Below are 13,001 nucleotides of genomic sequence, written 5' to 3' on the forward strand. Positions count from 1 at the left end.
CAAGAGGAGGGAGACATCTACCCACAGTCAGGTAGACCCAGCTGGTGGCTGCTGGGACCACAAAGGGGGAGTCATTCTCTGGGTGAATGGGTACCTTGGCTGAGTTTAAGGTTGGCTCTGGATCCTGAGTCTCCTGAGGGCACTGGGGGGGGGGGGTCACAGAACCGTGAGAACTGGCCCACGGAGGCAGCCGAGAGTGCAGCCATGGACAACACCCCCTGCCCTGGTCCTCTGCATCATGAGAACCTTGGACAGGCCTCCTTGGTAAAGAGAACCGGGAGACAAGGCGGAAAATGTGGGAAGCCAGGAAAGGCAGGAACCCACTTCAACCAAGATGGGTAAGGGTTCCCTTCCTTCTCTGGGTGGGGGGCTGTCAGGAGGGGATGCTGGGACAGCTCTGTCTTCAGCTCTCCGACGTTTTCCTATGGATCTCCAGGGTTCGTATTCCAACGTGTCCTAGCTGTGCGACCCCTTCGTTTTGCAGGAACCCCCTGCCCCTCTTGGGATTCTAGAATTAGGTCTAGCTCCACCCCAGGACTCGCCATTCTTCAAGGTCTGCGCCTCTCACAGATCGCCACCAGGGGGCGCACAACGCTTGTTCGACCCCACCAGGAGGAGCAATTTCTAGAGGTAGATTCTGTCCCAGCATCCCAGTATCTGCAGGGCCGGCAGGAATCGGGTGGTGTAGTCCCCTGTTTGAAGCTGAGTCCTCAGGAAACTGGCTCACGGACTCCAGACAAACACCCTTTCTCTCTCCTGAATCTCCAGTGCTTCTCCAAGTCCCCGCCCCTCTCCTGTTGGTGTTACACCACAGAGATGCCCCAACTGTCTATGGCTATCTTTTCTGGTCGCCCTCAGTCTCCACCTACTGAGTCCTGGACCTTGGGGGAGCACAAGGCCAAGAGTCAGGAGACCTGGTTGAGGCTGCACCTGGTTGAGGGGTCCTATTCTCCTCTGCTCCAGGGAGCCCTTTCAGAAGGCTCTCCAGAGTAACAGTTCCCAAACCTGCTTTGTCCAGAAGCATCCAGAACTTTAACAAGACTTCCTCCTGGGCCTCCCAGCCTGAGAGTGGCCCTGGAATCTGTCAGTATATGTATCGATGATTCAAATCCTTTTCCTGCTGTTCTGGCTCCTTTGGTCCAGCGCTCTAATTCCACATAGGATCCCAATGCCTGCCAGAAAGAAACAAAGTCCCTTAAATATATTTTAGATTGTTGAGTACCTTCATGATTCAAAGACTCAAAGCAATACTACATAAAACATTTCCCCTCCACCTGACTCCAGGCACCTGTTTTTTCCCTCTACACATACCCCAGGTGGTCAAATGACATTCTTTTCTTGTGTCATTTCTGAAGAAATGGTGGCACCGTGGGTTTAGCATTTCACTGCTCATCGAAAGGTTGTTGGTTCAAACCCACCAGCCGCTCTGTAGGACACAGCTATGGCAGTCTACTTCCGGAAACATTTACCGTGTCAGGAGCTCTGTGATTCAGTTCTGACTCCCAAGTAGGCACTTTGCATGGGGTGATTATGTGCCAGAATGGACCCAACAGCAGTGGGCTTTGTCTTGGATGTCACGAGCAAATAAAACTACATGCTCATATTTTGTTAACGGATCCTGCACCATTCCCAGGATCTGTTGCAGATCCATATGGCCCAGTGTGATCCCTAGGGTTTTCATGGGCTGATTTTTCTATAGGAGATTGCCAGACCTTTCTTCCTACTCTGTCCTAGTCTGGAAGCTGTACTGAAACCTATTCGACATCATAGCAACATGCAAGCTTAGACTGACACACAGGTGGTGGATGCATATGAGGTGTGTTGGTCAGGAATCAAATCTGGGTCTTCTGCATGGCAAAGGAGAAGTCTACCAATGAACTACCAGAACCCCGTCTAATGTGGGTATTCTGTCCCGTGGGGACCCCATGTGTGTCAGAGTAGAATTGTGCTCTATAGCGTTTTCAGGGGCTGATTTTCCAGTAGATTGCCAGGTCTTTCTACTTAGGCACCTTTGGGTGGATTTGGACAGCTAACCTTTTGGTTAGCAAGTGAGTGAGTTAACTGTTGGCACTGCCCAGTGATACCTGCAATGTTGGGTATTGTTGTTAAGCGCTGTCAAGTTGGTTCTAACCCCGTATAGGGTTTCCAAGCAGTGACTGGTAAGCTTGACCTGCCGACCTAGTGATTCAAATGACTTTGCAGTCCAGCGCATTAACCCACAGCACCACATTACCTTCCATGGGGCCTGTACCCTCGGACACTCCCAACTAGCAGTGAGTGAGGCTGTCTGTATTCCAACAGTCTCAACAAAATATGTGGTGAAATTGTTGAAATTTTGCCACAAATTCACTGGTTTTCATTGTTTCTGACCCCCAAGAAACCTGCCCTGCCCTCCAAGCCATCAGAGCTTCTCCTAGGAAGCACTTTGTGTAGCTGTTTTTATTGTTATTCCCCTAACTTCTAAACCCTAGTCGTTAGTCTGCTGACTGGGACCCCTGTGGGTTTGACTGTCTAGTAGGCACTTTGCATGGGAGGAAAGCCCCACTGAACAGACGAGAAAACTGAGGCTGAGATGGGGTTTGCTCAAGGACTTACAGCTGACAGCTAGGACGTTCCTTTCCCCTCCTTCTGATCCTGGTGTCTTCCCTGCTCTGGCTGCTGATGGCCATGAACTATGGCTGAGGTCAGAGGTCAGCGGTGCACCAAGTTCAGGGTCACCCCCACCTCTGCACCCCCTGCAGTGACACCAAGCCAAGAAGGAGACAACCTGAGGCCGGGGCCTGCTGGGGCAGCCCGTGTGGGTGATGGCCATGAAGCTCCAGTGGCAGGCGTCTCCCAGCTCCTTCCCAGAAACCCCATGGCTGCACTGGCTCTGTGCCCAACTGTCACTCTGTCCCTTGCGGCTCTTCGAGGCGGCTGCCTGCCTGCCTGCCTCCCATTAATCATGTGTTCGGATTTATTTTCTCCAGCAATTTCTTCCAGCAAATGCAGTCTGGGTGCGCCTGCAGGTGGGTGGGTGGGGGTGACTCTCTGTTGCCACCCAAGTCACAAAACCTAGCTTGATGGTCACATTGACACCCCCATGGCAAATGCCGAGGCCATGGCCTAGCTGGTCTCTTTCGCCCTTGATGTCATGAGGTTTCAGGTGTTTTGCTGCCTCTGCCAAGGCTGGCTGGGGACACCCCTGCCCATCCCCCTATTCCCACCCAGTCTTCAACTGAAGCAGACAATCAGAGACAGTTCCCAGAGCCCCAAGCGTGGCTCTTTAGCCTTCCAACCCTGACAAAGGCGGGATCTCCTTCCCGAGTCACCTCCTACCAGTGCTGCTGGGCAGCCCAGTCCCGATTCCCAGGCAGCCGAATAATCAACCAATGCCCACACATACACACCCCCACCGCCACCCCCACCCACCACCCTTTCCCAGTCCGGGCTGCCCCTGTCCCCTCTTGACTGGGAGAGGGAGTTGCTGTGGTGTGCTGGTAAATGTTTAACTACCAGCTGTCCAAGGGCAAACAGCCCTGATTTGTAGCACATGCCAATTTTGTGGTATAAATAGTTGCACCATGGCTGACTTTACTTCCGTCCTGAGTCAGGTCTCAGAGGCAGCCCAGACCCATGCCTTTCACCCTGCACTGTCCCAGGGAGCTAGGTCTTGGTCATCCTCTGTCCACCCCCAGATCCTCTCAGCTCTCTCTGACCTGCCCCGCCCAGCCTGGCCGCCGCTAATGCTGCAGATAATTCCTGCTGTCGCAAAGCCATTACACTGCAAATGGGCCTCCACGCTGCAGCCCATGTGTGCATGCGTGCATGTGTGTGTAGGGGGGAGGGGCGGTCGCAGGCAGAGCACTTGTTTATGCCATGCTCACTGCCGTAACTGACTCTGGGGATTTTATTGGCTTTGTGCACTTGCCTGCAGCTTCCCTGGCCACCACCTTGTCCCCTGCCTGGCAGCAGCCTCAGCTGGACCCTGGGGGATGAATAAGGCTTGGAGTTCTGGGCAGGGGGGCTGGACATGCCCAGTGGAGAGGGGGTGAGGCCTTGGGCAGAGGTCCCCTCCTGCTACTCCACACCTGGTGTCTTGAGGTGGGGAGGGGACTAGGGCACTCCTTGTCCAGCCTCCTGGACCTCAGCAAGCCTTGGGGAGTAGAACAAATCTGGGTACAAGATACGCAAGAGGGACCTGGATGGATATTGGTGTATTTGGGGCCCGGGTTTCCTCTCGTCCCTTAGCTCCTCTCCTCCAAGTCCCTGGTCTCCTGCCATGGGTCATCACAGCTGGACCTGCAGTTGGTACACAAATCACAGCACACCCCTCCCCGACGTGCTCTGCTCTGCACAGCCAGGTGTCCCAAAGGACACCTCGTGGGCATCCTGGCAGCGCTGGCAAGTTCAGCACAGTCAGGAAGCACCTGTGGATGGACATCAGGGGCAGGGTGTAAAGGTGATCAAGGACTCAGTCCAAGCTCTAGGCAGATTGCTTTCCATCTCTGGTCCCCCCATTTCTAGCTCTGTGGTCTCAGCCAGCCACAGCCTTCTACATCTGTGAAGCTCAGCGGCTCCATCTGTAAAATGGGCTGACTAATGGGTTACTACTGCTAGACGCATTTAACAGCAACAATAACATCTTCCTCAAACGGTTATTGTGAAGGTTGGATACATTGTAATGCATTGAACCACTGGAAAGTGCTCATGTTCCATCATAAGCACCACCAGACTTTGCTCCCTGGAAACCACGACAGGGTTACACTGTGAGCTGGAACTGACTTGGCTTGATGACACTTAACAACAACAGTAGCAATAAATATCTATTGCGTAAAATATTGCATCAAGAAACTGTATTGTTGATAAGGTTTCTACTTCACATTCTACTTTTACACTGCTGAGGCTTTAAATCTGTATAAACATTGCCGACTGAATTTTAAGAATTAGAGCAATGCAGGAAAGCAAAAAGAAAAAGAATAAAAATAAATCTCACTTTCAGAAATAGCCATCATTAACGAATAATCACCATTTCTAGAAGCCTCTTCTTGCATTGATACAGATAAAAGTTTAGAAAAATAGATTAGTTGAAATATTGCTATTAAAAGGGATGGTATTGGATTTTTAACATAATTTACTAAATCTAATTTTAGTTTATTTTAACAAAAAGAAAACAGCAGAGATAACACTGAAGAGAGCTACAATGTTTCAGCAAATCTCTCTTCATCAGAAAGAGCATGTTTTCTAAAAAGATCATCTAATGTTAACAAACAGATTTGAAAGTAATCAACGTGGGAAATACTGATCAGAGAGAGAATGTATTATAGAAGAGGAAAGAAAATGGGAATATTAGAGTAGAAATTGAAGGAGTTTGTTTCAGCTTTTTAGTACTGCTGGAATAAGAACATCACTACTGGGTGGTTTTAAAGAGCAAACATTTATGATTTCACAGTTTTAGGAGCTAAAAGTCCAAATCAGGGCATTAGTTCTAAAGGAGGGTCCCTCTTTGTCACTTTAGCACTGGATGGTCCCTGGCTTGTAGGAGGTTCCTCATGTGGCCTTTCCTCTGTGTGTGTGTGTGTATGTGTATTCTGTTATTTTTATAAGAAAACCACAAAAATGGGTCAGGTTTCTTCTGATATGATCTCATTAACATAACTTCTCTCTCCAGACATGTTTATATTCATAGGTACAGGGGTTGGGATGTCAACATAACTCTTTGGGGGGGGGGGGGACACAATTCAGACTATATTGTTGTTGTTAAGTGCCGCAGAGTCAGTTCCAACTCATAGAGACCCTGTATAGGGTTTCCAAGGAAAATCTCGTAAGTTTGAATCGGCAACTTTTTGGTTCAAACTGACCTTGCAGTCCAGTGCTTATCCTACAGTGCCACACCAGGACCCCAATTCAATCCAAAGCAGAGTTAAATGATCACATTTCAAAGATGGAAATTTGGACCCAAATTGGGTCCAATGATGGACCCAACTGCCAGCCTTTTGTTTGGCAGCCAAGCATGTTAACATCTGCATTACCCAGAGACTCCATATTCCCTGTGTGGATAGCTATTTTGATGCAGGTACAACAAGCCATACTGAGAATTTTCAAGACACTCCTTAATCATGGGTATTGATTATTTTTACAAAGGGTGATGGCTGGGGGGGAGAGACAGGGGGGTGCTTCTGTGGTGTGCTGGCAAATGTTTAACAACCAGCCGTCCAAGGGCAAACAGCTCTGATTTGTAGCGTGTGCCAATTTCGTGGTATAAATAGTTCCCCTGTGGCTGATTTTAGACTGCTGATGTGATGTTGTGGAAGGTAGGACAGGTTTGTCGGGAGCTGTATGAGCCAGTTCGGCATAACACAAGTGGGTGGCAACCTCAGTGAAAACCCCCTTGTGGTCACTGGCCAGAGAAGTGAGGAAAATGAAAAGGTGGCCACCTCAGAAATCAAAGCGTAGGGTTTCAGAAAGGAAAAAGATCTCGGGCTGGCTCTGCTGGAATTGGTGGCCCCCTCCCTGTAATCTGACAGGGCAGTAGTTAAGTGAGCAGCTGCTATTCAAAAGGTCAGTGGTTCGAACCAACCAGTCGCTCTGTGGGAGAAAGATGAAGCAGTCTTCTGTAAAGGTTACAACCATGAAAACCCAATGGGTCAGTTCTACTCTGTCCTATCACACTGAAGTCAGAATTGATTCAAAGGCAGTGACTTTTGTTTTCAAGTCCCTATATCCTACCCAGAATTCCAGGGATTGACAGAAACCAGTTGAGACATTTCAACAAACGGATGCAACATTGAAAGCATTCTCATCTATGTCAAGAAATTTGCAAGACTGCTACCTGGATATCCAATTGAAGAAATTAATATTTGTACCCATTCCAAAGAAAGGTTATTCAACAGAATATGGAAATTATCAAACAAGTATGTTTTGCTGAAGATAATGTTTAAATAAGTTGCAAAAAAAAATTTTAAATAGCAATAAAAAAATTTTTTAAAAAAAGGTTGCAACAATACATCAGCAGGAAACTGCCAGAAATTCAAGCTAAAGTCAGAAGAGCAGAAGAGGATGTGGAATGAGGGATATCATTGTTGTGGTCAGATGGATGTCAACACTAAAAGCAAAGAATAGCAGAATAATGTTTACTTGTGTTTTATTGGCTTTGCAAAGGTATTCAATTGTGTGGATCATAACAAATTGTGGGTAACATCCTAGAGAATGGGCATTTCAGAACACTTAATTGTGCTCATGTGGAGGCTGTACATAGATCAAGAGGCAGTCTTTGGAACCGAACGATGCTGCCTGGTTTAAAATCAGGAAAGCCATGTGTGATCTGGGTGAATGTTTACAGTGCAAATTGATTTTCCATTCAACAATTCATACACATTTTGGTTCATGACATTGACTCTAATGTCCACAATCAGCACTCTTCTCACTCTCTATGTGTTTTGCTTTTCCATTCATTTTTCCTTTCTATCCCTTCCTGCCTTCTGACCTTCATCCTGGAGTAAATGCTGCCCTTTTGTTGGTTGGCTGTTCTGAGCAGAGTGTACCTCCCTGGTACATTGCTCAATCCTTTGGTTGAAAATTGAGCCCTGGGGATCAGTTTCAGGCTTGAATGGTCTCTAAGGGCCCCCGTCAGACCAGTTAGTCAGGTGGGTTGTTTTGTTTTGTTTTGTTTTATGATTTTGAGTTTTGTACCACATTTTTCTCCCATTCTATCTAGGACCTTCTGTTGTGATCCTAATCAGAGTGGTTGGTAGGGTTCAGGGCATTCTGTGGGGCTAAAGGACACCTCCTCTCTGATGCAGGTGTCCTGATGTCGGAGTCCTTCCCACATGACTCCAGAAGATTCTAGCGTGCCAGACTCATCAATCATGGCAACTGCAAACAATACGGGATGGAAGTGGGCCCTGGGCAGAGGCAGGGGCCTGAGGGAGTACAAGGGCACTGGGGTCTATTCCTCAGGAAGTGGGGGCCACTGTGGGCCTTTCATCTCCCGCCTTACTCTGTGGTAACTGTAGTGTCCCCAGCTTTGTGTCTTCTACCCCATCACCCCCAATGCAGCAATTAGGGTGCTAATTAGGGTACTTTGATCATTCTTACAGATGGCCACATTGATGGAGAATGTGGTCAAGCAATTAGGGGCAGAAGGCCAGAAGCTGGGGCCCCTTAAGAAGTAGAACTGCCAAAGCCTCCCTGTCTCCTACCCCCATGAGCATCTGCCCCCAGCATTACAGATGGGGAACCCCTTTCCCCAGCAGCCCTCCATGCTTCACCTGGCCCCCAGCCCAACTTCCAGGTCTTCTTCCTTGTCCAGGAGCCTTTGATGGAGCCATAGAAACAAGGGTCCCTTTGACACGGGGGTGCTCAGAGCCTGAGGATGAGACTTCAAATGTGAAAGCTGAGTCCACTCTCCCGTCCTCTCCTTCCTCCTTAGCCCCCCTTCCCATGCACCTCCCAGTTTGTCCTCTATATAGCCCCCCGCAGCCCCATGCCCCTGTGAGCTCCCAGTAGTTATAGGCCAGGCAAGGGATGAAATGGACCAAGGAAAGCAAGTAATATGAGCAAGTAAGAGAGCAAAGTCCGATGATTTGAGGAACAAGAAGGCACTGCCCAGGGGCAGGCAGACAGTGGGAAGCAGGCCCAAGGGACAAGTGCCTGGAGGGTGAACCCCAAGGGGAAAAAAATGATCCCAATCACCACGCTGCTGGTTGCACTGCTACTGCTGCTCCCAGGCCCGTGGTCGGCCCATGAGCATCAGTGCACCTGCCTCCCAGCACCCTGCAAGGTGAGATGGACTGGCCTGGGGAAGCAGCTGAGAGGGCTCCCAGACAGGGAAAGATGAGCTTGCTATCCCTACTCACAAAAATATATGGCCCCTTCTCTGCCCACCTGCTAGATAGAAAGTGAGAGGTAGAAAGGGCAAGGGAGGAAGAGGGTGCAAAGTGTTGGGGAGCTGTTAAGGGCATTTAGAGATTTCAGACTTTGACTTAGTGGGAAGGCCCAGGTAAGCATGGAGTGTCTGCACTGAAATGCATGCAGTTCAGCCATGGTTACTTTAGGTCAACCAGACTTGAGTGCTGTGAAGTCTTATCTTGGGCACTGTAGTTTTCCTGTAACGTGCTTTTCAAAGATCCCAGCCCATACCAGTTGAATTACAGAGCTATCTGAGAATCTGGGAACATCAGCTCTGAGTGTGCCCTGGTTTCTTTTTTCCTCTGTCTGGTGACCTACCTCCATCTGGGGATAACGGTCAAGAAAATCCTTACAGAACAATTCTACTTGGTAATACGGGGTTTCCAAAGGGTCGCTATGAGTTGGAATGGACTCCACGGCACATCACCACCACCACCATCATGAGTCAGAATGGACAAGGCAACAGGCTTTTGCTTTGGCCCCCACAGTGCTGCAGGCCCAAGGCACACAGGTGTTGCATGCGGCCTAGAGGAGCACTGAGCAGACCAGCGTAGTGCATAGCCATGGAAATTCAACACAGGCTGTGTGAGTGTCAAGCTTGTGACCACTCTATCCCGTTCCCTGGTGAGCTCTACAAACTGCCCATCCCATCTTTTCCTTCAGACCCCACTGCCCACCTGTCTGGGGACAGAGACTGGGTGAAGGTCTCCTTCCAGGCTGGAATAGCGCATGCAATGGCAGAGGATGGCAGGGATGGTCTGGGCTCCTTTGGTGATGCTGATGATGTGATGTGAGAAATTCCTCCCTGCTGGAGTAGAACCTGCCTCTTAGGGGTGGGGTGTGAGTGGGAGTCGTAGGAGGACCCCTCAGGCCCAGCCTGGGATGGAGAAGGGGCCGGCAGATAGCAGTGAGGTTCCAAGTCTGTTTCTCAGCAGAACCCTGGCCTCCCAGGCCTCAAGTCTCCCTCCTCAGGGACCCACCTGAGCCAGGTGAGACTAAAGGGCTTTGAGAGGGTGGGGCCGAGAGTAGGACGGACCTTAGGGACTCAGTGGCGATGCTCGTGTTGCCTTTCTAGGGCAGTGTGGCGAACAGCGTCCGCGTGCCGCCAATGTGACGCGGGCCCACGGTCACACGGTGGAAGGCAGCGCGGCGCAGCGGGGGGCCTGGCCGTGGCTAGTGAGGCTGTAGCTTGGCGGGCAGCCTCTGTGCAGCTGCGTCCTGGAGGAGGCGTCCTGGGTGCTGAGAGCCGCGCACTGCTCGTCGAGTACGTATGGCTCCAGGCCCCCTCCCAGCCGGGTTCTAATCCTGTCCTGGTAGATGCCCCGTCCATGGACCCGCCCAGCCCTACACTGCGGGAACCACCCGGACTCTAGCCTGACCTCCGCCGATGCCCACCCATATCCCCGTCCCATCCCGGTCCTCAGTGCGTAAATCTTAGAGTTCTGGCCCCGCCTCCGCCTATGCTCCACCCGTGGCTGCACCTTAGCTTGGGGTCCAACCCGGCTTTGGCCCCGCCCCCGAATAGGCCCCGCCCCCGCCAAGTCGGAGGTGGACAGCAAGCTTTAGAAGAGCAGTCTCTGCTGCCCCCTAGCGGCGGCAGCCCCAGGGCTTCCCCGCAGCTAGACCGGGCCTGGTGGCTCTCTCAACCCGCTTTGGGGCCTGTTCCCTCTAACCTCTACTCTCGGCCTCCAGACGGGGAAACAGTCCGACATGCCAGCGAGTACACCCATGAGCGGAGAGTCAAGAGTCCCCTTCCCCATTTCTTGTCTCGCTCCCGCGACCTGTGCCTCACCTGCCGCTCGCTCTGTCACAAAGCCCCGAACGAGCTTCTGCGGACAGTGACGCTGGCCGAGAGACCCGAGGGCGAGAAGGCGGAGGAGGTGCTGGTGAACCATCTTGCCCCACCCCAAGATTAGAGAGTAGTCCCTAGGCCCCCAGAGCTGGGAGTCTGCCAACCTCCTTGACCTGTCCCGCCACCTCCTCCCCAAATGTCCCGCGGACCTTCCAAAATGACCTAGCCCTAGTGCAGCTCCGTGGACACCCGCTAGCCCGGTGGGGGTAGCGCGCCCCGTATGCCTGCCTCCTTCCCCCCACCCCCCACCCTCCACCCCGACGCCTAGGGAGCCCCCTGCTGGCACCGCCTGAGCCATTGCGGTTTGGGGGACTCTTTGAAGGTAGGAGTAGGGCAGGGCGTGGGAAGAATGGGTGGTTAAGTAATAGGGTGGGGGGACCGGTGTGTAGGGAACCTGACCTACTCCAGGCTGAAGAAGGGCAGCGGGAGGACCCTCAAAGCAGGGCTCCTGCCCTCCAGAACTGAGTTTCTCGAACCCTACCCTGTAGACGGGCTACAGTCTAGGGCAGTGAGGAAGGCCGGTCCTCTGCTCAGCACAGACTTCTACCAAAGTGCCCTAGGACCCGGGCTGCACCCCAGCCGTATGCTCTGTGTCAGCTACCTGGTGGGGTTCATCAACTCGTTCCAGGTATGAGCCCAGACTGATCGGAGGCGCCGGCTGTGCTGCTCCCCAAGGGCAGAGCAGCTTCCTTGCCTTCGTCTGTCATACTGTTCCTCAACTCCTCCGAGCCTCGATATCCCCTTCACTAAAATGGGTGCAAGAATGGAGACCTTTGTAGGGCGCAGAACGGTCTTTTCCAGGCAGAGAGAGGGCTTGTCACATGTAGTGTCCTCTCCCCTGGACTCCACCCCATGGAGGTCCTTAACGGAGTCACCTCCTGGGGAGCCGGGGAAGCTTGGGGTCTACATCCTCGTGGCCGTGTTTAGAAACTGTCTCCAGGAACACATGAATGGTAAACACCCTCTTCTGATTCCCCCTGCCAGGGCAAGCTCTTTCCACCCCGCCCGTCCCGGCTCCTTTCTCAAAACCGGTATCCCACAAGGGGAGGGCGTGCGGAATCAGAGCAGGGGGTGGAGCTGGTCCCTATCCCCGGCCACAGCGGCCCTCTCCAGCCACGAGCCAAGCTGCAGGGAGCTTTTAGCCCGGGACCTGCCAGACCAGGAGCTAACAGTTGCAGCCGCGGCTTGCGCCTTTTACGAGCGCCTTTGTGCGGGGCTCCCTGGGCGCCTGTGGGCACTGGGCGTACCAACAGTGCCTGCAGCGCCGGCGGCGGTGCGGTCAGTCCCAGTCCCTGGAAAGGAGGTGGGGCGCAAGGCACCTGACCCCAGTCTAACTCCGCCTGGACTTGTGTCATCCACGGAGTTGCGCTCGCTGGCGCACACCTTGCTGGGCCTGCTGCGGGGCACCCAGGAACTGATCGGTCCGCGCCCGGGGCTGAGGCGCCTGACCCCAGCCCACCCCGCGCCGTCGCTCCGGGAGCTGCTAGGGCACCTTGCCCTCGAGCAACGGCTGCACCCAGGTACTCCGTTTCCTAAGAGTCCAGCCTGGCTCAGTCCTGGGCAGCAGAGCTACTTTCTAACCTTGCGCCTCGGTAGAATCGCGGGCTGCCGGCGCCCGCTGATTGAAGTGGGGACCAGAAAAGAGCCGGGGAATCAACTGTAATGACGCCCCCTGCCGGCAGTCGGGAGGGGAGTAGGCTAGGACCAGGATCTGCACTGGGATGCAGTTAGTCCAAAAGCCAGAAGGGCAGATTTGTTCTCCCCAGTCCCTGATCAGGGGGAATGACCCTGGGTGACTTTGGCCCTCATCAGTATTTGAGCCTCAGTTTCCACCATCTACAATACTAGGGTGGTATGATAGCAAGCTGTTCTTGGGGAGGCACTCCTGAGATGCAGGCACCGTACCCCAACGCCCCCAGCTCCATGTCTCCTGAGTTCTCTATTTCTCCTTACCCCTCCCCTCCTGCCAGGCTGCCTTGGACAGAAGCCTCTTCAACCGAAGCTGGAGGCCCTTCAGGGCACCCACACCTGTATCCTCCGGATGTCCTCTGAGCCATGAACTTCCAGGAGGTAGGGCCTAGGTTTCCCCGTGGTCAGGATCTGGCTGTCGTGGCTGAGCCCTGAGGGGTACAGGGAGAGAGATACCCACTCCACAACCGGAAGAAGACTTCCCCCAAAGCCTGGGTGTGTCTTTGCCTGGCTCTGGGAGTTCAAGGGGGAGAGGGTAGAAGGGTGACAGTGCATGAACTGGGGCACTGGT

At 52.6% G+C, this 13,001-nt stretch overlaps 1 protein-coding gene across 1 annotated transcript; it reads left to right on the top strand.

Moving 5' to 3' along the window:
* Nucleotides 1-2,674: 2,674 nt before the first annotated feature.
* Nucleotides 2,675-12,404, top strand: PRSS56 (protease, serine, 56). Its single transcript, XM_006878191.1, is given in 14 exon segments — nt 2,675-2,797; nt 3,678-3,809; nt 4,231-4,383; nt 8,709-8,761; nt 9,841-9,878; nt 9,965-10,153; nt 10,705-10,775; nt 10,952-11,063; nt 11,230-11,369; nt 11,600-11,625; nt 11,627-11,694; nt 11,842-11,954; nt 11,956-12,018; nt 12,102-12,404. Coding segments are annotated over 14 exon segments (1,584 nt in total).
* The last annotated feature ends 597 nt before the right edge of the window (nt 12,405-13,001 follow it).

Source organism: Chrysochloris asiatica, unplaced genomic scaffold (assembly GCF_000296735.1).
Source record: "Chrysochloris asiatica unplaced genomic scaffold, ChrAsi1.0 scaffold00096, whole genome shotgun sequence".
In the NCBI taxonomy this organism is placed as follows: Eukaryota; Metazoa; Chordata; class Mammalia; order Afrosoricida; family Chrysochloridae; genus Chrysochloris; species Chrysochloris asiatica.